The sequence below is a fragment of the Myxine glutinosa genome, chromosome 5 (assembly GCF_964187855.1).
Source record: "Myxine glutinosa chromosome 5, kmMyxGlut1.1, whole genome shotgun sequence".
Taxonomy (NCBI): domain Eukaryota; kingdom Metazoa; phylum Chordata; class Myxini; order Myxiniformes; family Myxinidae; genus Myxine; species Myxine glutinosa.
Window position 1 is genome coordinate 196,216,032 of NC_136265.1, and position 27,751 is coordinate 196,243,782.

At 43.0% G+C, this 27,751-nt stretch overlaps 1 protein-coding gene across 1 annotated transcript in view; it reads left to right on the forward strand.

Annotated features, from left to right (window-relative positions):
- MEIS2 (Meis homeobox 2) overlaps window positions 1–27,751 on the forward strand; it is a gene marked incomplete in the record, with an annotated part of 295,705 nt that overhangs the window by 120,049 nt on the left and 147,905 nt on the right. The window contains 1 exon segment of the mRNA XM_078779325.1: window positions 26,615–26,760. Within this exon segment, the coding sequence (XP_078635451.1) occupies window positions 26,615–26,760 (146 nt within the window).

Here is a 27,751-nt window from a genome sequence, read left to right on the forward strand (position 1 = left end):
ATATACATGTATATATATATATATATATATATATATATATATATATATATATATATATATATATATATATACATGTGAAAAAGTAAGTACATCCCATGTAAAGTTTTGACTTTTTCAACATGTTTCAACGTACAGCTATTTGATCTGCATTTCAACAATATTGATAGATAAAGGTGATATAATATAACAAATATCATGAAACATTTACAGTTTGTAGTTCAGTGTATAATTTAAATAAACATAAATGCAAATTTTGCATGTGGAAAAAGTAAGTACACCCTTGGCTCGAGTCGGTGGTATTGCCCCCTTTGGCAGAAACAACCTCAAGTAGGCGTTTCTTATAACTGTCTACCAGTCTCTGACATCGACTGGGAGAAATTTTTGCCCACTCCTCCATGCAGAATTCTTTCAGCTGTGCGATGTTTGAGGGGTTTCTTGCATGCACAGCTAGTTTCAGATCCCCCCACAACATCTCGATGGGATTTAGATCCGTGCTTTGACTTGGCCATTCCAGAACCCTCCATTTCTTTCATTTCAGCCATTCCTTGGTGGATTTACTGGTATGTTTAGGGTCATTGTCATGTTGCAAAGTCCACCTTCGGTTGAGCCTCAACTTTCCAACAGATGGCCTCACATTATCCTCAAGCACCCTCTGGTACAATGAAGAATTCATAGTGGATTCTATGATGGTGAGCTGCGAAGGCCCTGATGCAGCAAAGCTGCCCCAAAGCATAATATTTCCACCACCATGCTTTACAGTTGGTATCAGGTTCTTGTGGTCAAATGCCGTCTTTGGTTTTCGCCAAATATGTCTTCTGGTACTGTGGCCAAATAGCTATACCTTTGACTCATCTGTCCAGAGCACATTGTTCCAGAAGTGCTGGTCTTTGCCTAGGTGTTCATTGGCAAACTTTAGTCTTGCCCTGATGTTCTTTCTGGACAGCAAAGGTTTCCTCCTGGCACACCTCCCATGTAGATCAAATTTGTGCAGCCTCTTTCTAATGGTAGACTCGTGCACTTTAACATCAACAGTGGCAAGAGCTACCTGTAGGTCCCGTGATGACATTCTAGGGTTCTTGGAGACTTCTTTAGCATCTTGCGTCTGCTCTCAGGCAGAACTTGCTGGGGGGCCTGGCCTGAACAAGTTGGCAGTTGTTTGGAATCTTCTCCACTTGTAGATGATCTTCCGGACTGTCGAATGATTGATTTCAAATTGTTTGGAGATCTTTTTAAATCCCTTCCCAGACTCGTAGGCATCTATAACCTTCTTTCTGAAGGCCTCAGAGAGCTCTTTTGATCTAGGCATGGTGACACCGCACACTTCAACAACAAAGAGCAAACCAAACTAAATGTCTGAGGTTTAAATAAGACAGGTTCCTTCAAGATCCTCTCTAATGATGTTCTTATCATTTGCACCTGAGCTGGTGCACCTGATTCTAATTTTAGGTATTTGAAGTAGTGATAAATGTAGGGGTGTACTTACTTTTTCCACATGCGAAATTTGCATTTATGTTTATTTAAATTATACAATGGACTACAGAATGTAAATGTTTCATGATATTTGTTATATTATATCACCTTTATCTATCAATATTGTTGAAGTGAAGATCAAATAGCTGTATGTTGAAATATGTTGAAAAAGTCAAAACTTTACATGGGGTGTACTTACTTTTTCACGTGACTGTATATGTAATACATATATATATATGCAAGTTTTAGAAGGCTAGTGCAGTTAGGAAATGCATCATTATGAGAAATAATATTATTGAAGCTCAGATTTGCTAAATGTATTGCATTATTATAGTTATATGATTATTGCACATCTAATTGTGGGCAAAGTTAATGCTAAATGTTACCAAGTATAACTTGTGAGAGTGAAATTATTGGACTATATGACATGATATCAGGCCAGCGTTGACAGCCATAGGTACAGAAAAATGACCCACTATACCTAGCCGGTGTCATCTCTTCATCCACCTTCTGTTGATTGGATTTGGTGTGATTCAGTTTCGCTGACGATATGCAAGCAATCTCACCTGCAGCGATTGGCTCCGTGTGAAGCAATGTGCAGGCCCAGGGCATCTGTCTAAATAAGCCTGTCCATCAGCGGATGTGCTGCGCTGCGTTGCGCTGTTGGCGAGATAGGGTACAGATAGGCGAGGCTATTAGCTGAGGACGATGGCGCGAGGCCTGGAGGACAGATGGAATCCTGGGGCTGGGCTGCCGTGACCCCGGTACGAACTTTTGGCAAACAAACACCAACCGGGCTGTGGCAACATTATGCCGAGAAGGGTTTAGCTTCTTTGTCCCAGGTCTCGCTCTGTTAGCTCACCACCACCGCTACGTCCAAAGGAGTTCCACCATCCTCTGTTCTGTGTGTCGCCCACATTGAGTACAAACACACAAACAAATAATTCTGCAAGGTACAAATACATTTTTGGTGTTTCCCACTTGATCCTAAGATTGTATCCCATGCTACTGCATTCATTTGACCATTGTCTACAGTTGCACACTTTTAACAATAAGACCTCATGACATTGTTTATTTATTTCACATCTGGATAGTAGGAATGGTTCCTGAATCGGTGAAACCTAAACAAGAAAACAATTTTAGCACGCAATAAAGGCATATGCTTGGGAAATTGAAGCAAGGACATCCGTATAGACTACGACAGGGCAATGCCAGCTCTCAAGGGCTTTCCAGGTTCCTGTCATGCTCTGAGGCTTCCGGAACTCTTTAAGGCCTGGCCGCACTCCTGCATATATCGGCGTTTCCCTCTCGTCCTGCAGAAGGTCTTACGCATGGAGGTGAAAGACAAGAAAAAAACAAAAAATAGGCAGCAATATGAATGCCAGCTTGAAGACGAGTGACGTGTGTACCTGTGGGATTTTGCCCAAAGTTTCCAAACCGATTGCAGTGTTTGTCACAGTGTCCATAGGCCGTGCAATTTCCCGCTCATTGGATTGCAGCTTTGGATAAGATATTCCCCGGCCGTGTTGCTTTTGAGATTCTCCAGGTCCCGCCATCCTGTGTGATAAGTTTTGCTGCGATAACATTTATTCCCGAGGAAAAGAAAAAGGAACAGATATCCGCGAGTTTAACTTCTGGAGCAAAACAATGTCTGACAAATCCAATGGGCCCAATTTCGTTACTTTCAAACTGGAATTTTCATAACGTCAGGCTATCATCCATTTATGTTTGGACTTTTTTTGGGCACCGAGCACTGGTGGCGTTGTCATGTTTGAATAGCCTAACTGATAGCGGCCCAAATTGCAGCCATGTTTGCTTTAGCGCAATTCAAGGAGGAAAATCCTCTGGCTTGACTTGACTTGCCTTTTTTTAAATGCGTGACTTGTCACATGCACTGTGAAGCTGCTGCCATCATCAGATGGGAATAAGAGAACAGGTGGTATATCTTTGTTCTTTGTAATGATTGGTTCGCGAGCTATGCCTGAGGGCATTGGCTGTTGTGGTGGAACTGCAATGCAGGAAGAGGCCCTTAGGCTCATTGAATCCAGTGCTATGGTTGCCAACATATGGTTATTTGTTCAAGCTCTATCATTTTAAAATGCTGAGTGTCAAGCATGGAAACGACACATACAATTTTTAGTCTTCGCTATTGAGTTTGAAAGATATGTACAGTATATATATATATATATATATATATATATATATATATATATATATATATATATATATATATATATATATATATATATATATATACAGTCATACCCCATTTTAGGCCATTTCGACCTACGTCAAATCCGACTTTACACCACTCTTCTGGAGTAAATTTCAGTTCAGTGAACGTCATTATGTGCGACTTTACGTCACTCCTACAGACGTGAAAAAAATTAATTTTTCCTTAAAAATATATTTAAAATAAATAAAATAGTACATAAATTAACAATAAAAGAAGCTAAAAAACAATTTAAAATACAATAAAAAGCACATCAAAAAAATATATAAAATGTACGTACAGTATACTGTACGTACGCGTAGCTGCTGGTTCTCATTCAAAACAAAGGCGACGCCATATGCATTTTGTCCTGTGCTGCGGTCGCGTGCTTGCTTAGCCTTTTGCTGGTATTTTTGTGATTATTCCTTTACTGTGTAAAGGTTCCTTTACTGTGTAAAACAACCAACGTAACGTGGCAACGGCGAAACATGACGATGCCGGCTCGGATGACCGTCCGTGGCATACATCACGTCACGTCACCGTGCAGAGTGTGCAATGTCCGCGATGAGGTCAGGCCCCATGGCCCATGGCCCATGTGAAACGAACGACCGTGTCATGCCTCGAGCCGGGGTGCCTCGTCGGGCACCTCGCCGGCATCCGGCGTCGACGAACCGATCGACGTGTACATGTGCACATGTGCATGGATTTGCAAATGACTGCCTGTACGTCGTCGTTTCTGCATATATCACATCGTCCAAAAATAAAGAAGCACGCAACTTCGGCCGCTCGAGGAAAGACGGAGCATGCCTACGACTCGGAGGCGAGTGTCGATCCCCGGGGCGGCCGGGTTCACGGAACCCTGAGCTCGCTCGTTCGTCACAGATGACACGACACGACCACCGGTGAAACTGCTCGGACACGTTGGGTAAAGCACGCCGTGGTGAAGCGGGCCGCGGAGCCACTCGGCACACAAGCCAGCTCACGGTCGACACGTTGGTGCCGGTCACCCTGTTCGAGGAGAAGACCCGACCGATAGAAAACAACGGAGGGACTCCCGACGGGGAGCGGCAAAGATTCAGGGTGAAGCCGCAGCCTCCTCCAGTTATTTACTCTAGTTTTACGAATTACGGTGTTTGTCTCCATTTTAAGGCATTTTTAAGACTTTATGCCCGGTTTACGTCAAAAACCGAGTTACGTCACAGCTTATGGAACCAATTAATGACGTAGGCCGGGGTATTACTGTATGTGTATATATCTATATATATATATGTATATATATATATATATATATATATATATATATATATATATATATATATATGTATATGTATATGTATATATATATATATATGTATATATATATATGTATATATATGTATATGTATATGTATATATATATATGTATATGTATATATATATATATATATATATATATATATATATATATATATATATATATATATATATATATATATATATATATATATAGTTGTTTTCGGAAACCACTAAGAAGTAATGGCAACCACCATACAGGTCCCTTAGAATAGTTATTTCATAGCAGAACATTATCTTAGCCCCTTCCTCTTATTTTGGGTTAGTATGTCTTCATGCGTTGGAGAGGGAAAGACAGGCCCTCCACTCATAAGGATTAATTAGCCAGGCAGATGCACAAAGATTGCATCCACAGTTATTGATTCAAAGTCTTGAAGGACAGAAGACAGACCAAAGACCATTGGGATATGCACCAGGTAAAAGTCCCTTCAAGAGGACTTTATGGAGGGGAAGCGACACTCCACCAATCAGGGCCTGAGGAACTTTGTTGGAGCTTGTGGGGGCGGAGTGACAAACTTGACCAATCGGGAGCCGGGAAACACCCCCCGCCCTCAGTGAGGGCTGGACAAAAGGCCTTCCACACATGCATTATTCTCTCGCTTGGCCTTGGACATTGTTGGCTGTGCACATGGGCTCTAGGCCGGACCTCTCACAGGCCTCTGCACATGATTCACTCTCTTGGCCGGTCTCTCCCTGCTCTCTGTTGGCTGCCAGACTCCCTCTCGGTGCACGTGTACATGACAGAAAGGCTTTGGACTTTGTTAGTTTTGCACATGTTGCTCACTCTCAGTGCACGGGTTCATCGGACTCTCTTTCTCGCTGCATGTGTGCATGACTTGGACTCTCCCTGCACGTGCCTTTACCTGCTCGTGTTCATGCTGGGGATCACCTTTACCTGCTCGTGTTCATGCTGGGGGTCGCCTTTGCCTGCTCGTGTTAAGGACTGCCGTTTGCCGGCCAGGTGCTCGTTGGTGATGTTGAGACGGAGGCGTCGTGAGGAGAAGCATCTGGTAACATCGTGGCCATTTTGCTAACGGGATCCTCGCGTTCGTTCCCCCTCCCCTACCCCTCCCCCGTGGATGTGTGCTTGGTGCCCTTGTTGTGTTTATTTGTAGTAATCATCATAAGGCATAGATTAAGCTAAGTTTCTGCCTCTTGTCCTGTTATAATTGTAAAAACATAGGGAAAAGACACCGAGGGCAATCACACACTGGGGGAAAACTAGTCTTAACCCCTATCTAATTACCATAGCTTCACCCCTCTTGTGAAGACATGTAAACAACTTAAGCTCCGGCTTCCCTACTTAACACATCGAGATGTCTCCAACGCGTCCACAGGCCATGCTATCCCTATACAATCAATCCTGCCTCCACAATGGTCTTTCATCATCTACCCCCACAAACGTAACAATATCTATATCTCTGTGTATATATGTATGTATGTATATACAGAATTGGCATTTAATATGGAATATTTTTTTTGTGGGGGTGAACTTACTTTTCAAGATGACTTAGAACCAAAAGTTCATTAGAATTATGTCGAAATTATTCTAGATTTTGTTAATGTGACCTTTAAAAGAAACAAAAACCACATTTGACATTTCGAAGCAAATAAATTGATCCTTGAAAGTGATGTAAACTGATACGAACTCAATTCACGGACAGTACTGTGTTAAACTTCTGTGCTTTTTCCAGAAGTACCTCTTTATTTTGCACATTAGCCAAAAATTTTTTAACAAAAACAAAAGTTAAATTACGACTGGGATTACGGACAGTAAAATTACAGTTCAGTACTTCGTGTAACCCCCACGAGCATTCAGGAGAGCACGTACACGTCGAGGCATGCTGTTCACGAGATTTGCCAAGGTTTGGACAGGAATCGCTTGCCATGCAGTTACAATAGCCTGCTGCAATTCACGCACTGGTCCAAGTTGTTGATTTGACACGTTAATTCTGCCCACAAGTTCTCTATCGGATTCATATCCGGGGACATGGCAGGCCACTCCATATGCTCTACACCACGGTCAGCAAGAAAGTGTTGGATCATGCGAGCACGATGAGGCCGTGCATTGTCATCTTGGAAGACAAAGTTTCCTCGAAAGGCTGCACGAACAAATGGAAGCAATATTTCTTCCAGAATGACCCTGTGCTTGAACTGGTTCAGGTTTCCATTCAGAACAACCAGGTCAGTTTTGCCCCCTGCATGAAAAGCAGCCCAAACGGTCACCCCACCACCTCCAGCTTGGACTCTTGGCACTATACAATTTTCGTTGTAGGCTTCATGCACTTGTCTGCGCACTCGGACGTGGCCATCTTGACGATAGACCAGAAATCTAGACTCGTCACTGAAGATCACGTGATTCCAGTGTCCTGGCTACCATTGACGGTGCTCTCTGTCCCACTGCAATCGGCGCTGGCGGTGTTGTCTGGTCAGACGTGGCTTTCTCAGGGGACGCCTGGCATGATAGCCTGCTTGAACCAGTCGTTGGTCGACTAGCCTTCTGGATACAGGCACATTTGTCAGTTGCTGCCACTCAGCCCTAAGCCGATTAGCTGACTTGGTGCGGCCATTGCGGACTAACCGGTGCAGCTGGCGATCATCCCATCTTGTGGTTCTGCGGGGACGTCCTGGGCTCGGCATTGGAGTAGGGACACCCATCTGAGCATTTCGTTTCTGGATCTTTGACACCTGACCTTGAGTGATGCCATACTGCCAAGCTATAGCACGCTGTTTCATGCCGGAATTTCGTAAAGCCACCACTAAATGACAAACAGCATTGTCGAGTTGACGGACCATCTCCAGGGGAAGCGGCAATAACTTTTCTAGACGTGCAGCAGTTGTTTTCCACTAATACAGAACGCAACAACCCTTATATACCTGATTGCGAAGCCAATCGTCAAATGTACCTGTCCGTACATTTTGTCATGCCACCTGTGATATAATGCTGTTATTGACTTCTTGCTGCGACAGACAATCAGTGACATGGTTCTTTTAACAAAGAAATCACCGAAGCGTAAAAGAAACTCACCAGATTGATATACCGAGTTCAGAAATTAAACCCAAGTCAAGAAAAAAATATATATTCTATATTAAATGCCAAGTCTGTATATATATATATATCTATGAATCAAAATTGAAAGCATCAAAAGTTTTGTTTATTGTTTCGAACTTTGTTTTATGTTTTTAACATGCACTGGTTCGTATGGAGGATTGAGCACGTTCTTCTTTTTTTGCAGCTATGAGCAAATTTTCGATCGGTGTGATGCCTTTGATTTTGATCCCCGACGTGTGAGTGCATAGTGAAGTATATGGTCAGATTTCAAGAGTTCATGAAAATACCATGATGATGTCGCAGGTGGATATACGTTGCTAAGGATATTTTTTGAAGCGACTGATCAAATCTTTAAAATGAGCATGATAATTATGCAAAAGAGAAAACAAAGAAGTATCGTCATCAAAATAACAAAACAAAACAAAAACAAGTGCTTTTACCGTTCTGTGCATCACAGCGGTGTGCGGAGCATTGGCACGGAGATGGTTCCTGTCGCCCTGACACTAATGTTGCTCGACATTGAGGAGCTAATGAGAGACGAATTGGGCCTCATTAGGAGCCTCCATGTTAGTCTGCTTGGTGCTAATCAGTTCTGCTCATTGCCCCATGCCTGGAGGCCAGACCGGCCACTAAGCTTGGGACTTTGATGATCAATTGCAATCGGCCGGGTGTTTATAATCATTATGTTCCTTCTGGATTGTAAACCGAATCACGGTGTTGATACAAATCTCCTATTTTGTTCTTTTGAATCATTTTATTCCTAACCTTTTCAAAAGGATAAATGTAATCTTTGGCAAAGCCCATGGATGGGTAAGTCCAATCAGGAAAGTGTTTACGTATATGCCAGAAATATTTTACCACCCCCACATGTTCTACGTTCTCCTTTATTGACCTCTTCTTACCCCCTCCCTTTCAAATCCCTTTCCCATTTCTTCGCCTTTTTTTTACAACTTTCATAACCTCAACATATCTCTCCTTTTTTTCTTCGTTTAGCCAGTTTTATGACTCTGCCAACAAAGTCGCCGGATGCATTATGTTTTTTGGGTTGTCCGTCCATCCATCCATGAGTCCGTCCATGATAGGTGTTTCTTACTGGGATGACTTGAGAACAGCTGAGATATTTAAATCAAGCTTAGACCAAGTATATACTATGTTGTAAAGACGAACTGATTATATTTTGGGGGTCAAGGAGACATAGGTCAAAGGTCAGAGTTCACGTTGTGTAAAATTCCTGTTACCCCAATAACTTGTGAATCAGCAATTGGATTTTGACCAAAGTAGGTCCAAGTATGTATTATGATGCAAGAATGAAATGAATGAATGATCGTTTTAAGGCCATTTTCCCCACTAGAGCAGGGGATAGCCTTGCTGGCCCCATGACAATCATGGTTCCCTGTTTGAGGCTTGCAGGCCCCATGACAATCATGGTTCCCTGTTTGAGGCAATGTTTTTATGGCCGGATGCCCTTCCTGACGCCAACCCTTAGTCGCCTCTTACGATGCGCAGGGATACGGTGTACCTATTCTAAACCAGGGTATACACCTAAACCGGGGATCATTCATCCCACCAAGCTGGTACTCAATTTGCCGACCTCGGAAGGATGACGGGCTGAGTCAACCCCCCTGGTGTTAATTTAGCGATCGACCGGGATTCGAACCCAGGATCCTAGGATCCCAAGCCGGCACCCTAACCGCTAAGCCAACACCAGGCTATGTATTATGATGCAAGGATGAGCTGATTTGATTTTGGGGTCAAGAGGTCGAAGTTCAGAGTCTGTAATAGGTTTCGTTACCGCAATAACTTTAGAATGGCAAAAGAGAACTATGTCAAACTTGGTACAAGTATCTATAATGATGTGAAGATAAACAGCTTAGATTATGTGTTCAAGAGGTCAGAGGTCAGAGTTCCCATCAGGTAAAAATTCTGTTACTGCGTTAACTTGTGAACCAGTGATGGGATTTTGACCAAACTTGGTAAAGTGCATATTATGATGCAAAGATGAACTGATTCGATTTCGGTGTCAAAGGTCAGTCATGGCAGGTAAAACTGTGATGCTTGTGAAAAGCTGAAGGGATTTAAATCAAACTTGGTACAAGTATGTATAATGATGTAATAATGTGGGCGGAGGCATATCTTTCGATGTTGCGACGTCTCAGAGTGTCATTCTACTATACTGTACATATAAATATATATATATATATATGTATGTATGTATATCAACACTCTCCCTCATTCAAAAATGAAGGCACCACCAGCTAATGTAGCTGCGCAGAAGGCTTTGGCCCTCCTCGCGAGCCTTGCCTGCATGGCAGCTAGAGTCCCTGTATATAGAGAGTTGTGTCAACTCAAATTTGGACGCCATTTTGTGTCTAAGTGTGTCGGATTAGATATACATGTACATTCGCGATATGGGGTGATATATTCTAAACCTGCTAAAAAAAAATTTACTACACATATTTAGTCTTATTATTACATACAGGTGATATTTGTTTTGTCAAAAACTCAGCTATTGCCGTGAAAAAGAGCTGTGTGGTGATATTAAAAGTGGTATGGCAATGCATATTACAAGCCAACACTGCATATAAGAGCGAACATTATAAGTAAGACAAACCAATGCTGTCGTTCTCTGAATTTTAATAACTTTTAGAAAGGAGTGTGGGCATATCCAATATTTTTTAAAGGGTGCCGAGAGCAATTCCGGTGTAGGACTTCCAGCCGACATATAGTCTAACACACTTAAAACAAATTCTGTACGTGGTATTGCCATATTTCTATAGTGTACAACTTTAGTTTTATCGACATTTATATTCAATTTCCATTGTAATGATTTAACAAGCTGCAAGTCAGCTTCTGTCTCTGACATAAGGACAACGTCATCGGCATCTAGTAAGATTGAAACGTTCATTTATTACTACACCCTTGCCCAGAACTCTGATGGATATTGCCTGATCGATTAATATGTTTCATAGCTGGCGACTTAATTAACACTTAATTTTCGACTGCGCCAAGCCGTAATTAAACAGAGAAAAAACTTTAAAAAATACCTGCAGTGTGCACGGTTCGTCTAGTCGAACAGATATGGAAAAGCACAGATAAGACGTCGTATTCACCATAACTTGTTTAATTTCCCAAAAATGTCCCAAATTTGTCTTCTGACTTTATCACTTGGAAATCTATACATCTTATATTTCCCAGATTGGTTTGAACAACCAAAAGCAGAACAACCAGTCATTTTGTTTGGCAATAAACAACATTCCCGTACCAAGCTGACGTTCACGCACGATGAAGTTAGACACAAAATGGCGCCACGAAATCACGTGACCAGAAATCTCGGGTCAGCGCATGGCGCAACTCTCTTTATACAGGGACTCTAATGGCAGCCATATAATTTGATGGTGGCTTCATTTTGGATATGGACCTTCCTAACGATACCAAGTTTTTCATTTGTCACACCACTTTTCCTCCCCTTTTTGCATCCACAATAAATAGATCTTCCCAAGGCAATCAATTATTGTGTAATGTTTATTTTCTATCAAAAGTTTTACTTCTCTTTAAAGTAAACAGGACACTTGACAAAACAAATAAAACAATATAAAGTCTCAAACCTTCCAAACTCAATGCCAGCAAAATGAGCACAAACCAGCTAAATACCATTATATTACAGTGATGGAAATGTAATTTTTAACAATAGCGTAGCTGCTACAAATAACTAGGTACTGGTAGCAGGAATTTCTATTTAATCCCACATAAAATATAAAAAACACATGCTATGTGATGTGTAGTAGATCCCAGTAGATCTGAGGTGTATCAGGAATCACTCAAAGGTATACTGCAAACCAATAACTAAGAAACGATAACTTTGGAATCTATACTATAAGAGAGATGTTTGTGTGTGTGTTTGTTTGTGTGTCTGCATGTGTGTTTGTGTGTGTGTGTGTGTGTGTGTGTGTGTGTGTGTTTGTTTGTTTGCGTATCTGCATGTGTGTGTGTTTGCTTGTGAGTGCGCGTGTGTGTGTGTGTGTGTTTGTTTGTGTGTCTGCATGTGTGTTTGTGTGTGTGTGTGTGTGTGTGTGTGTGTGTGTGTGTTTGTTTGTTTGCGTATCTGCATGTGTGTGTGTTTGCTTGTGAGTGCGCGTGTGTGTGTGTGTGTGTTTGTTTGTGCACGCGTGTGTGTGTGTGTGTTTGTTTGTGCATGTATGTGTGTGTGTTTGTTTGTGAGTGCGCGTGTGTGTGTGTGTGTGTGTGTGTGTTTGTTTGTGCACGCGCGTGTGTGTGTGTGTGTGTGTGTGTTTGTTTGTTTGTGCATGTATGTGTGTGTGTTTGTTTGTGCGTGTGTTTGTTTGTGCACGTGTGTGTGTGTGTGTGTGTGTGTTTGTCTGTGCGTGTGTTTGTGTGTGTGTGAGTGTGTGTGTGTGTGTGTGTGTGTGTGTGTCATTTTCTCAGAGATGGCTGAACGGATTTTTGTCAAACTTTAGAGGTTCCGGGAATGTTTAATCTTGAAAAAAGTAATTGGATTTTTGGGGATTTTTCAAAATCACTCTCTCGTTACTAAACCATTGTAGGTATGTGAAAGGTAATATTAAACGATCCCCGGCCAAATTCCCTAGTGGGTGTAGGGAAGTGTTTTAGGCCCCCACAAGAATAGAAAATAAAATGCATTTCTTCAAAATGCCAACAGGATTGGAACAGCACCGGGGAACGCAGGCTACACCTGCTCGTGAACTATGAACCACAGGTACACGATATCCTTAACCTACCTGTCCATTGCTTTGCCAGGCAACGGATGCCGTGCATCGATGTGTCATCCCAGCTTTGGGAATGTTCAAAGAGCTTGTGGAATGTGTTCTTATGCGGAGATCGTGTCATGTTGGGAAGATTATCGGCAAACTGGCAAAGTTCTAATTTTTGGGTGAAGCACACATTGACGAGATCATATTCACAAACCGAAAAGCGCAATCGGTGCGATCCGATCCAAGGAAAAGTTACTTTCTTGAGTTCCAGCTCGATGTTCAAATGGAGTGAGTACTTGTCCGTTAAATATATTTCAAAATCTCTTTGCACTCATGAAGCTTCTGAGGAGACCGGTCAAGTTTTACGTGATCAAGATTTTCTTTCAAGAGATCGAGTTTTACTTTCCCCAGCTTATTGTTGATACGTTTTGACTCGACGTATTGTGACGCCCAATAGATGCGTCTCCTCAAACCTACAATATGGCTGATAAAGTCATCAACATTTCGTCATTTTGAGAGTAACATCAAAGTGTAAAATTTAACTTAAACATTATAAAATAGGATAGTAATATAAAACACAATTTGACTGTCCTCCATTGCCTTGTCTCTCCTCCACTCCAAATCCATCCTCCAAATCCATCCTCCAAATCCTCCATTGCCTTGTCTCTCCTCCACTGCCAAATCCTCCACTCCAAATCCATCCTCCAAATCCTCCATTGCCTTGTCTCTCCTCCACTGCCAAATCCTCCACTCCATAATCCATCCTCCAAATCCTCCATTGCCTTGTCTCTCCTCCACTGCCAAATCCTCCATTCCAAATCCATCCTCCAAATCCTCCATTGCCTCGTCTCTCCTCCACTGCCAAATCCTCCATTCCAAATCCATCCTCCGAATCCTCCACTCCAAATCCTCCACTGCCTTGTCTCTCCTCCACTGCCAAATCCTCCACTCCAAATCCATCCTCCAAATCCTCCATTGCCTTGTCTCTCCTCCACTGCCAAATCCTCCATTCCAAATCCATCCTCCAAATCCTCCATTGCCTTGTCTCTCCTCCACTGCCAAATCCTCCATTCCAAATCCATCCTCCAAATCCTCCATTGCCTCGTCTCTCCTCCACTGCCAAATCCTCCATTCCAAATCCATCCTCCAAATCCTCCATTGCCTTGTCTCTCCTCCACTGCCAAATCCTCCATTCCAAATCCTCCACTGCCTTGTCTCTCCTCCACTGCCAAATCCTCCACTCCAAATCCATCCTCCAAATCCTCCACTCCAAATCCTCCACTGCCTTGTCTCTCCTCCACTGCCAAATCCTCCACTCCAAATCCATCCTCCAAATCCTCCATTGCCTTGTCTCTCCTCCACTGCCAAATCCTCCATTCCAAATCCATCCTCCAAATCCTCCATTGCCTTGTCTCTCCTCCACTGCCAAATCCTCCATTCCAAATCCATCCTCCAAATCCTCCATTGCCTCGTCTCTCCTCCACTGCCAAATCCTCCATTCCAAATCCATCCTCCAAATCCTCCATTGCCTTGTCTCTCCTCCACTGCCAAATCCTCCATTCCAAATCCATCCTCCAAATCCTCCACTGCCTTGTCTCTCCTCCACTCCAAATCCATCCTCCAAATCCTCCATTGCCTTGTCTCTCCTCCACTGCCAAATCCTCCATTCCAAATCCATCCTCCAAATCCTCCATTGCCTTGTCTCTCCTCCACTGCCAAATCCTCCATTCCAAATCCATCCTCCAAATCCTCCACTGCCTTGTCTCTCCTCCACTGCCAAATCCTCCATTCCAAATCCATCCTCCAAATCCTCCACTCCAAATCCATCCTCCAAATCCTCCACTCCAAATCCTCCACTGCCTTGTCTCTCCTCCACTGCCAAATCCTCCACTCCAAATCCATCCTCCAAATCCTCCATTGCCTCGTCTCTCCTCCACTCCAAATCCATCCTCCAAATCCTACACTGCCAAATCCTCCACTCCAAATCCATCCTCCAAATCCTCCACTGCCTCGTCTCTCCTCCACTCCAAATCCATCCTCCAAATCGTCCACTGCCTTGTCTCTCCTCCACTGCCAAATCCTCCATTCCAAATCCATCCTCCAAATCCTCCACTGCCTTGTCTCTCCTCCACTGCCAAATCCTCCACTCCAAATCCATCCTCCAAATCCTCCACTGCCAAATCCTCCAATCCAAATCCATCCTCCAAATCCTCCACTGCCTCGTCTCTCCTCCACTCCAAATCCATCCTCCAAATCCATCCTCCAAATCCTCCACTCCAAATCCATCCTCCAAATCCTCCATTGCCTTGTCTCTCCTCCACTGCCAAATCCTCCATTCCAAATCCATCCTCCAAATCCTCCACTGCAAAATCCTCCAATCCAAATCCATCCTCCAAATCCTCCACTGCCTCGTCTCTCCTCCACTCCAAATCCATCCTCCAAATCCTCCACTGCCAAATCCTCCACTCCAAATCCATCCTCCAAATCCTCCACTGCCTCGTCTCTCCTCCACTCCAAATCCATCCTCCAAATCGTCCACTGCCTTGTCTCTCCTCCACTGCCAAATCCTCCATTCCAAATCCATCCTCCAAATCCTCCACTGCCTCGTCTCTCCTCCACTCCAAATCCATCCTCCAAATCCTCCACTGCCTCGTCTCTCCTCCACTCCAAATCCATCCTCCAAATCCTCCACTGCCTCGTCTGTCCTCCACTCCAAATCCATCCTCCAAATCCTCCATTGCCTCGTCGCTCCTCCACTCCAAATCCATCCTCCAAATCCTCCACTGCCTTGTCTCTCCTCCACTACGAAATCCTGCGCTCCAAATCCATCCAAATCCTCCACTGCCTTGTCTCTCCTCCACTGCCAAATCCTCCACTCCAAATCCATCCTCCAAATCCTCCAAATCCTACAAATCCATCCTACAAAATCTTTGACTCATAGAGAAATTAAGAGGAAGACGAAACTGTTGACCTCGGCCTTGTGCGTAGCCAAGACCTGCTGAATGCTTGTTTTTTTTAAACTGCAAATCAGGTGAATACATCCAATCAAGAGTTCCTCAATAAACACGGAAAAAATTGTGATGGTTCTTAGAATGGACTGTTCGAATCAAAATTCACTTGCATTTGATGCAGCACCCTATCGAGGTGTTTTCGTTTGAATAAGAATGAGTAGAAGGACATAAGTGGATTAATTAAGGGGAACGACAGGAGGAGGTTGCGCAGCTTGGTCCTTCCTTCATCAAGTGCCAAGGCCGATTCAAGAGTCTTCCTCAAGACTTTCAGATCTTCATGACTTGCATGCTTTGTCACGTGACTAAAAATGACATGCTAATTCGATTATTTAAAAAGGGGCTGCTGTCTGCTGGAACTGCGGGCATCGGCCTGAAGAGGTTTGTGGATCGCAATGAAAAGTTGCCCGAGGCCAAGTCTGCTCTTTCTTGTTTGTTTCAAGTTGGTGGAGCAGAGTTTATTACAAATTTTTCGTTCACTTTGTCTTTTCAACTGCTGTAACTACCTAAAGTGTGTCTATATATATATATATATATATATATATTTATTTTTGTCTGTTTGTCTGTCTCCCTTGTTTGATGGTCCTTAGAACCAATGTTTGTCTGTCTCCGTCCATATTCTCCCTCCACCCTGCTGTTGGTGTTTCCCCTTTCTTCCGCTGTTCCCTTTTTCTGTTGTGTCCTGATTTCTTTTGTGTTGTAGCTCTTGCTCGAGCCTAGATTCTCATGTATGTACTACTTGTGAATGTTTTGCAGCTGCAGAGGAACGACCTGGTAGGTTTTGAAATCGCAAAGGGCTTACCTTGTGTCGCTTTTTCTGGTTGCTTCATGCGGCTTTCCTTGGCTAGAAGTGATTGGTGGATAAATTAATTTAACCTTTGCACCGCTTGTGTTATACAGTATGGAGCACCTCATTCATGCTCTTCCAGGCATTAAAAATAAGTTGATCAATAAACATATCAATTTGGTAAAAGTATATTGACCTTAATTGATATATAAAAGTGTAAATGTCTTTCAAAGTTTTTTCCCGCCTTTAGGACAGCTTCTGGAGAATAAGCTCATACGAACTATATTGGAGAAGTCGTCTTTGACATCGGGTGGGGGAGAGAGAGAGTTCGAGGCCACAGCAGTTGAATACGGGAAGCGGGGACAAAGGACAGGCCCAAGCTCCTGCTGGGATGGCCTTTTTAGCAGGCCTGACTCGCTAAATGCCGTTTTGATCCCGAGCACAGAGGGGAGGAGAGCAGAGCATGGTCAGGCGGTTTGGACGACCCTTGGTGTGGAAAGTTTCGGGATGGCGGTGGGACTGGGTGGAGGAGTTGCTCGGATTTAATCCCGTGAAAGGAGTAACAAAAAGAAATGGGCGGCAGTGGGGAGGCAGATTCCCTTCTGATGCTGCGGGTAGCTAAGGAGGGCAATACGAGGTCATGTACTAACGGTCACTTCTATATGGATAAAGCATCCACAATGTCATGAGTTTCATTCAAATCCTCCACTGCCTACATCTCCTCCACTCCAAATCCTCCACTGCCTTGTCTCTCATCCACTCCAAATCCATTCTCCAAATCCTCCACTGCCTTGTCTCTCCTCCACTCCAAATCCTCCACTGCCTTGTCTCTCCTCCACTCCAAATCCTCCACTCCAAATCCATTCTCCAAATCTTCCACTGCCTTGTCTCTCCTCCACTGCCAAATCCATCCTCCAAATCCTCCACTGCCTTGTCTCTCCTCCACTGCCAAATCCTCCACTCCAAATCCATCCTCCAAATCCTCCACTACCTTGTCTTTCCAGAAAGCATCGGTTGTCCTCATATCGACGTGTACATCCTTGCCCTTCTCGTTGCCATAACGTTTTGAGAAGTCACTTTGCAGGCCGCAGCCTTGTTGAGAGCAAGAACAAAGAGGAACATTTCTTGGTGTGAATTATTGATACGACCCCTCGCATGGATGTGCTTTATGTCCTTGAGAACGAGTAATAAACTCTGCTTTCTATAGGAGGATCAAACCGGCACATGATGGCCTTTTCAATCAAGAAACGTCAGCGTGATGTATGTGCCGTTGTATTGGAAGGGTGCACGACCGTACAGGAGGTCTCCGCACACAATGGCCACCTGTGCTCGTGTCAGGGGAAAGTTATAATAATCATGTTTTTTACGCATTCTATAAAAGCTTGTCTGTAAAAGAGTTCTCAAGGAAGTTAATTGATATATTTTTATTTGTAAAATAATATGGTAATTGAAGAAGATGATTCAGACAGACAGTGGACTTCTCTTTTTTTATTGAAATATTTTAAGCTAAATGCACAACACGTGTCTGTGTTTGATGTCAAATCATCTTCATCAGCAGAATTGGAGGGAGTTCTGTAACTCCGACTTTGTAATCCAGAACCACATCATTTATGAACTTAATGCATTGTTTGTTCACTTTCTTTGTCTTTCGACTCTTCAATTGAATATATATATATACACACACACACACACACACGCACGCACGCACGCACACGCACGCACGCACACACACACACACGCACGCACGCACGCATGCACGCACGCACGCACGCACACACACACACACACCACGCACGCACACACGCACGCACGCACGCACACACACACACCACGCGCACGCACGCGCACGCACGCACACGCACGCACACGCACGCACGCGCACGCACGCACGCACGCACACACGCACACACACACACGAGTTTGTCCTTGCCCTTATTCAATGCCTGTTTGATGGTGAATACAGGTTTGTAACTCATCCTCATTCCTGCCAATCTCAAAAGACTCCCAATCCTTTGACACAGGACTGGCATAAAAGGTAAAACAAAAAACCTTTTACTTGTTCCTGTGATGTGACAATGTTCTTTGGGGGCATCCAGAATAAGTTCTCCTTTTGGGCAAAACCATCAGGGTAACTGTTAGCCTCAAAATGTGTTTAAGATGCTTCATCTCTCTCCTTTTGCTCTCTATGGTGGACGCTACGTCTTGGTGCTCTTTTCAGAAGAGTGTACCCCACTGCTCCTTTGTGGCCTATACGATAGCACGAGTTTAAATATGAGGTAACGGTCCGTATGTGTGTTTCCTGTATGCAACAATGTTCAAAACTCTTTTCGGGCCCTTTGTCACGATTGTCTTCTTCTTCTCTTACCTTTATAACGGGTGAGGTCCAATGTTAACAATCTTCTCTCCAGCTTTGACCACAATACTCTTCAACTTCCCTCTGTCCTCAGCCAATGCCCTCCACTCTCCAACCACCCCTGCCTTATTGATATCCCTCCTCACACAAATTGAGGGAAACCCCAATCAGCTCTCACCTAATTGTCTCCAATTTCAGGTGAGAGTTGATTGTTTGTTTCCTCCAATTATTAGTGACATGTGACAGGGCATTGATATATATATATACAGTCAAGTGAGAAAGTAAGTACACCCCATGTAAAGTTTTGACTTTTTCAACATATTTCAACATACAGCTATTTGATCTTCATTTCAACAATATTGATAGATAAAGGTGATATAACATAACAAATATCATGAAACATTTACATTTTGTAGTCCATTGTATAATTTAAATAAACATAAATGCAAATTTCGCATGTGGAAAAAGTAAGTACACCCCGACATTTATCACTACTTCAAATACCTAAAATTAGAATCAGGTGCACCAGCTCAGGTGCAAATGATTAGAACATCGTCAGAGAGGATCTTGGAGGAACCTGTCTTATTTAAACCTCAGACATTTAGTTTGGTTTGCTCTTTGTTGTTGAAGTGTGCGGCGTCACCATGCCTAGATCAAAAGAGCTCTCTGAGGCCTTCAGAAAGAAGGTTATAGATGCCTACGAGTCTGGGAAGGGATTTAAAAAGATCTCCAAACAATTTGAAATCAATCATTCGACTGCCCGTAAGATCATCTACAAGTGGAGAAGATTCAAAACAACTGCCAACTTGTTCAGGCCAGGCCGCCCCAGCAAGTTCAGCCCGAGAGCAGACCGCTAGATGCTGAAAGAAGTCTCTAAGAACCCCAGCATGTCATCACGGGACCTACAGGTAGCTCTTGCCACTGTTGATGTCAAAGTGCACAAGTACCATTAGAAAGAGGCTGCACAAATTTGATCTGCATGAGAGGTGTGCCAGGAGGAAACCTTTGCTGTCCAGAAAGAACATCAGGGCAAGACTGAAGTTTGCCAATGAACATCTCAGCAAAGACCAGCACTTCTGGACCAATGTGCTCTGGACAGATGAGTCAAAGGTGGAGCTATTTGGCCACAGTATCAGAAGACATGTTTGGCGAAAACCAAAGACAGCATTTGACCACAAGTACCTGATACCAACTGTAAAGCATGGTGGTGGAAATATTATGGTTTGGGGCAGCTTTGCTGCATCAGGGCCTGGGCGGCTCACCATCATAGAATCCACTATGAATTCTTCATTGTACCAGAGGATGCTTGAGGATAATGTGAGGTCATCTGTTGGAGAAGTTGAAGCTCAACCGAAGGTGGACCTTGCAACATGACAATGACCCTAAACATACCAGTAAATCCACCAAGGAATGGCTGAAAAGAAAGAAATGGAGTGTTCTGGAATGGCCAAGTCAAAGCCCGGATCTAAATCCCATCGAGATGTTGCGGGGGGATTTGAAACGAGCTGTGGATGCAAGAAACCCCTCAAACATCACACAGCTGAAAGAATTCTGCATGGAGGAGTGGGCAAAAATTTCTCCCAGTCGATGACAGAGACTGGTAGACAGTTATAAGAAACGCCTACTTGAGGTTGTTTCTGCCAAAGGGGGCAATACCACCTATTAGAGCCAAGGGTGTACTTACTTTTTCCACATGCGAAATTTCCATTTATGTTTATTTAAATTATACAATGGACTACAAAATGTAAATGTTTCATGATATTTGTTATATTATATAACCTTTATCTATCAATATTGTTGTAATGAAGTTCAAATAGCTGTATGTTGAAATATGTTGAAAAAGTCAAACTTTACATGGGGTGTACTTACTTTTTCACGTGACGATATATATATATATATATATATATATATATATATATATATATATATATATATATATATATATATATATATATATATATATATATATATATATATATATATAATATATATATATATATATTATATATATATATAATATAATATATATATATATATATATGTGTTGGTATAATTTATGTGCATGACGTCAGTGTCATGTCATAGGGTTTCTGTGCTTCCTTAGTCAAATTTAATGTTCCTGACTGCCAACCTCCTAATTGTCGAGGAGCAGGGCAGACACAATGTATCAGCGTCGCAGGCTACACTTGTTGCTAACAGGTTGTGCAGCAATTGCTGTGGTGAGACTCGATCTGTGCCTTGCTTCCCAGTCAAGTTAGGGTGTTCAACCTGTTAGGGGGTTCAAATACAGTGCATTCAGAAAGTATTCAGACCCCTTCACTTTTTCACATTTTGTTATGTTGCAGCCTTATGCTGAAATCGTTTACATTCATTTTTTTCCCCTCATCAATCTACACTCAATACCCCATAATGACAAAGAGAAAACAGGATTTTAGAAAGTTTTGCAAATTTATGAAAAAGAAAAAACGGAAATATCACATTTACATAAGTATTCAGACCCTTTGCTATGACACTTGAAATTTAGCTCAGGTGCCCCCCATTTCTCTTGATCATCCTTGAGATGTTTCTACACCTTGATTGGAGTCCTCCTGTGGTAAATTCAATTGATTGGACATGATTTGGAAAGGCACACACCTGTCTATATAAGGTCTCACAGCTGACAATGCATATCAGAGCAAAAACCAAGCCATGAGGTCGAAGGAACTGCCCGCAGAGCTCAGAGACAGGATTGTGTCGAGGCACAGATCTGGGGAAGCCTACAAAAAATTCTGCTGCATTGAAGGTTCCCAAGAGCACAGTGGCCTCCATACTTCTTAAATGGAACAAGTTTGGAAAAACCAGGACTCTTCCTAGAGCTGGCCGCCCGGCCAAACTGAGCAATCGGGGGAGAAGGGCCTTGGTAAGAGGTGACTAAGAACCCGATGGTCACTCTGGTTGAGCTCCAGAGATCCTGTGTGGAGATGGGAGAAACTTCCAGAAGGACAACCATCACTGCAACACTCCACCGATCTGGGCTTTATGGCAGAGTGGCCAGACGGAAGCCAAACAAACAGTTCAATCTCGGTTTCATCAGACCACAGAATCTTGTTTCTCACAGTGTGAGAGTCCTTTAGGTGCTTTTTTGCAAACTCCTAGCGGCTTTCATGTGTCTTTCACTGAGGAGAGGCTTCTGTGATATATATATATATGATTTTGATCTGCCATACTCTTTACATAAAGTTGGTGCTGCTGGAGTAGAGTTCGAACCACCAACTTCCAAGACTCAGAGGGGACGCTCTAAACATTATGCCACTGAGAGTATATTATATCGTGAGATAGACATCCTTTTTTTTGCAGACATTCAGCATTTATTCAGTGTACTGGATATGTAACCATTCGGTAGCATATTATGTAGTGTGTGCGAAAATGGAAGCGAGGGGGGGGGGGGGGGGGGGGTGATAGAGTCATTGTCCTACTTTTCTTGCAAGGAGTCTTACCCCATCTTACACTATCTGTAATCATGTTTCTTGTTTGTTTGTGATCCATTGGGTAGTGGAGAGGGTGGAGCAGCTAATAATTGTGAAATTTCTGCTCAATGCAAATATTGTCTGTTCAAATTGACTGACAAGTTGCTGCAAAGTATCATGAGGATGGTTCCTTGTCAAGATCTTTACAAACAAAAGTCGAGGTCAAATTTCATGGATGTACGTAACCTATGCCTCTTACACCTCAAACCTCCGTTTGTGTCATGACTTATCTGGTCATCACAAACAGAGCTACGTATTGTGCTTTATTTATTTATTTATTTATTTATTTATTTTCCAAGGACTATATTCTTAAAGTTTGATAATTTTTGGTTTGGGATTTAAGTTTTCCTCCTCGTTAGTTTGAATGTGTTTTTATAAACCTCTGGAATATACAATATACGTTGCATTTTTCCAGAAAGTTTATCATGCTGATTCCCCCACAGTGCTCTTCCCATATTCAAAAATACGTTTTTTTCATCCAAACATTCCGGGAGGACCTTTCCTGCCAAACAGGATTTCTATCCATAAATAAAAACAGCTTCTGAGCGCAACATGGGAGGATTTTATGAATAAAGAAATTATTGGTGGAAAATCTCAGCATCAGATTTGCAAACTACCGAGAGCATGAAAAGTGAACTAACCAATCAGTGGCATTTGAAAGTGATGGCATTTTATTTATCTCACACATTGTTTGTAGAGCGGTGCACCGTTTATTTGGTGATGTTCCAAAGGGGTCCAGACTGAATTTTATGGTCGTGTTAAGAATTGTCCAGCTGTGCTTCCGTAAACATTAAAACCATCCAGGGTGTGCTTCGGCCGCTGCAGCTGTCGTTTTCCCTGCCACGCGGGATCTCATTTGCCGCTCGTACAGGAACCAGAGCAATTTTGGCATCCTCGGGCGGGAGATGGATTGGTTCAAATGAGCCTTGGAAGTGATCGGGACGGAAGCCCTCGCGGTCGTCCGTCGTGCCTGGCCTTGGGTTCAGGAAGTGGGGGTTGCGGACGGTATGGGGCACGGAGCCAACGCGTGTCGATCATGCGATGTCGATATTGAAATGTGGAAGCGTTCCGTTTGGCAGACAATGAAATGCAAGTGGACGTTTGCTTTTTATTCCCGACTTTTTTTTGTGCTGGGTCACCTGGGTCATCCTTCTGCCTTTGGAAACAGAGGCACACTCACGAGTATTTCAGGCATTTGGGTTGCATTCCCTTTTCCTATATAGACCCTGTTGTTAAGCAGGCCTTCTTTGAGCGTGACGTGAGTGGTTCCCAATTCTGCGTGTATCGGTTCACCCTGATGTAGCTGTAGCTACAATAGCCGAAGTGTTATTACCCACCTGCCCTCAGAGCAGTACTTTTCAATAATCTATTTTCCCTGAGGGCGAGTTATGCTGGGGTTTGTTCTTGCATTCGGGTTATTCATTTCGGGAATACTCGAAATGAATAAAATTGAGGTCAAGTGTCGGAGAAAATAAAAGGGTACCACTTTCGGAGGAACCGATTATTTATCAATACCTTTTTGAGGACGATCGAAAATATAAACAAGTATTTTTGGAATAATGATTTTTTTTAAGCACATTTTTGATTGTAAAATTAATTTCTCGGATTACTGATCCAACGATGGGAGTAATGCATTCGATCGTGTCCGTCCGTGTGTGTGTTCGTGTGTTTGTGAACAAGATATCTGGAAAAGTTCTGAACGGATTTGGATGAAAGTTGGTGGGATGATTGCACTTGGGATAAGGAAGAATTGATTAGTTTTTGGTGAAGTTCAGGATATTATTCCCGATCCAGGAATTTTTTACCATTGGAAGATAGGGCTCAGCAGCGGCCACCCACGGCGGGAGTATGCGCTCTACTGGGTGGCGTTCTAGTTTTCCTTCTTTTTTCCAGCAAATAGTTTATTTTCCTGTTTGGGGATCCATTTTATGCAAAGTTTAGGCCAAATTGTATACAAGGATCCCAAATATACCTTGCACATGCATTTCATTTTGGACGTATCTTTACCTCCGCCACCAAAGGTGGATGGAGGTTATGCCTGTTACCCCTGTCTGTTTACCAGACAGTTGCCCCTGTCTGTTTGTCCGTTTGTTTCTTTGTTTGTGAACAGGATATCTCAAAAAGTCGTGGACGGATTGGGACGAAAATTGGCAGAGATGTAGCGTATGTGATATGGACAAAATGATTAGATTTTGGTGAAGATCCGGATTCGGATTCGGCTACGAGAATTTTTAAAGTGATTCTTCACCATTGGGAGATCGGGCCAAAAACGATACATAGCAGGATATCTCAAAAAGTTATGGATGGATTTGGGCGAAACTTGTTGGAGAGGTTGTGTGTGTGACAAGGAGGAATCCATTCGATGTTGGTGAAGATCTGGATCCGGATAGTCTAATTTTTAAAGTGATTCTTCACCATTGGGAGATGGATGGTCAACCAGGTGGAGGTATACTCTCTACTGAGTGCCCTTCTAGTTCAATAATGGAATCTTCTTCAAGACCAGCAAGCTCAAGGTGATAAGCCTCACCGAATGTGTAAATTATTATTTTCTTCGTCATTTGTTCTTCGAGCAATAACGGGCCGTGTTGGGGCCTGGACCTAGGGAGGTGCATGGTCTCGGTGCATCTTCTGCTCAGCAACGCAGCATCCCAGATTCCCAGGGTCCCCTTTGTAATTACATTCACGGACGCCCCAAAAGGGATGACCGGTGTGAACTTTGATACAAAACTAATTTTAAAGGCATAACAATCAGTTCCCCAGATGCAGCACAAATGTTAAGGTATTATATTAGGAATCCTAGCAAAAAGGAATATGCTTGCACTCAAACTGCACCCGACAGTGCCATCACATCCGTGGTGTTTGCCATGTGTAAAGCTGATTGGTTAAGTGCGACGAACAGACATCCAAATTGTGGTGGCACGACTGGTAGACGAGGAGAGGGAGACAGAGACCCTAACCCGAACCCTAACCCTAACCCTAACAACAACCCCAACCCTAACCCTAAACCTAACCCTAAACCTAACCCTAACCCTAACCCTAACCCTAACCCTAACCCTAACCCTAACCCTAACCCTAAACCTAACCCTAACCCTAACCCTAAACCTAACCCTAACCCTAAACCTAACCCTAACCCTAACTCTAAACCTAACCCTAACCCTAACCCTAACCCTAACCCTAACAACCTCTGTGGTCGGTGTATTAGTAGTTACAAACAGTTGTTGTTTTTAATATTGTGATTTTCACACAGTGGTGTTTATGATGCAGCAGGTGAGTTACACCAAAATAATGGGCATGTAAATAATAATGGGCTAAATGATGCTTCCTGCTCAAACCAAAGCTGTCAGCAACTGGCTGAAAAAGAAGAAGCAGGGATTGGAATGTATGAGTTCATGTCAGAATATAAGATGATAACCGTTGGAGTACCACGGGGTTTGTCGCTGTTTGAAATTTCTACCGTAGAACGAACTGAAGGAGTTAGAAATTAGCTTATTTATATTGGAGGATAAAACCAGTGGGGTATTTGCGGGGGGCTAGGGTATACCTTCAGGAATACGGAGAATTTCCAAGGAAGTTTTACTTTGCTTTGCTTTGCTGGCATGACCTTCGTTAATACACCAGGAGATGGTCGGATTAATTCACTATTGCTAAGTATATGGTATTACATTTGCCACAATTGAAATACAGAATTAGGCCTGGCAGGATAGCCGATAGCTATGTACATTCTTCTCTGAGCCATCTGGCCTGGGTTTGAATCCCGACCAATCCATAAACTCTCATCCTGTAGCTTCTCATGGAGGACGATGTATCGTCAAACAAACATGCACGATCTCATCCCCCAATATTCCCCTCCTGTTCCCCCATTTCAAGGATTAAATCTTCATATTTACCTGTTCCAAAGGTGCCCTCCATCCACGTGGTACTTGTCAGCAGAAACGCGTAATGTTTGACTTCTTGTTTCGGGTTGGAATGCTGCTCAAGACTGGACGGGAGGCACAATTACCCTTTCCTTCATTCATTGCATTTCCTTGTATTAAAACCGAAGGCCTTCGGTGGTTTGCGGTTTGCGTTCATGAACCACGATGTGATCTGTAAGCAAATTAGGCTTGTTTGCGGAATGGACTGAAAGCACCCTTGTGAATTCGGGATGGATTATTTCACCCTTAGGGGACGGAATGGACAACAGCGTCGCGTCCGAGGGCACGGGTGATGATGATGACCTCGACAAGGACAAGAAGCGGCAGAAAAAGCGTGGAATCTTCCCCAAAGTGGCTACAAACATCATGAGGGCCTGGCTCTTCCAGCATCTCACGGTAGGCCGAGCACGTGTGAAATTACCAACACGATCCCTCATGTACGAGATGGAGAGATGCGTCACGCGGGCGTTCGCCTCGCCTTCTCAAACTGTTGTTTGATTCTGTAGGACGTTGATTTAAAAGTGGAGTAATCATTTTAAGTACATTTTTCGTTGTAAGGGAGCATCCAGACATTCTGGGTAAATTAAATAATTAGCTAAATTTCAAGAAATTTAATTGCAGGAGGCCATTGGGCCCATCAAGCCTGTACACCAGTTACCAACGTATGGCTTTTTTTATACTTGCTCTATGCTTTTTGCATCGTAAAAGGAAGTAGTCATTACGATTTCTAAAATTTTTGAAGTGACTCTGTCTGGGATTGAACCACCAACCTCCCATACTCAGAGCGCAAGCTCAAACCGTGCACCACCTAGTCCGGTTAAATACATCGATCTACGTTGTATAATGAATAAGAAATGAATGCATCAACATACAAGAACGGAGAAATATACCCTAGAATTGTTGTGCTGCTTGCATAGCATGGTAATGATTTGCATATTCTTACCACAATGCAATTGTGCCATTCGCTTATTAAACAGGACCTAGCCGTATCCCAGAATGCACGGCGCTGGAAGCACGAGCCATTGCACACGGGAAGGTGGCTCCATTTTAAGCATATACACTATAAACCTAATTTTGATGGAACAAATGACTATCCGGGCCATTTAATCTTAAAGTTATTAAAGCATTGGAGTAATGAAATGTGTAGCACAGATGGTTTCTCGTATTTTATTGCTGGGTAACTGCTGTATGTGCAATTGCTTCATTTATATTCTTTCTTGAAATCACCGAGCAAAAAGTACAAACATTATTTAATTCCCGGAGATGAAACTATAATGAAACAGCTGCTTTAGGATGGAACTTTAAATTATACCGTATTCAGGCTCCAGCAGGAATCGTCTATTAAGACTTATTGTCAAAAGCTCACGTTTCCTCGATGAAGGCCTCG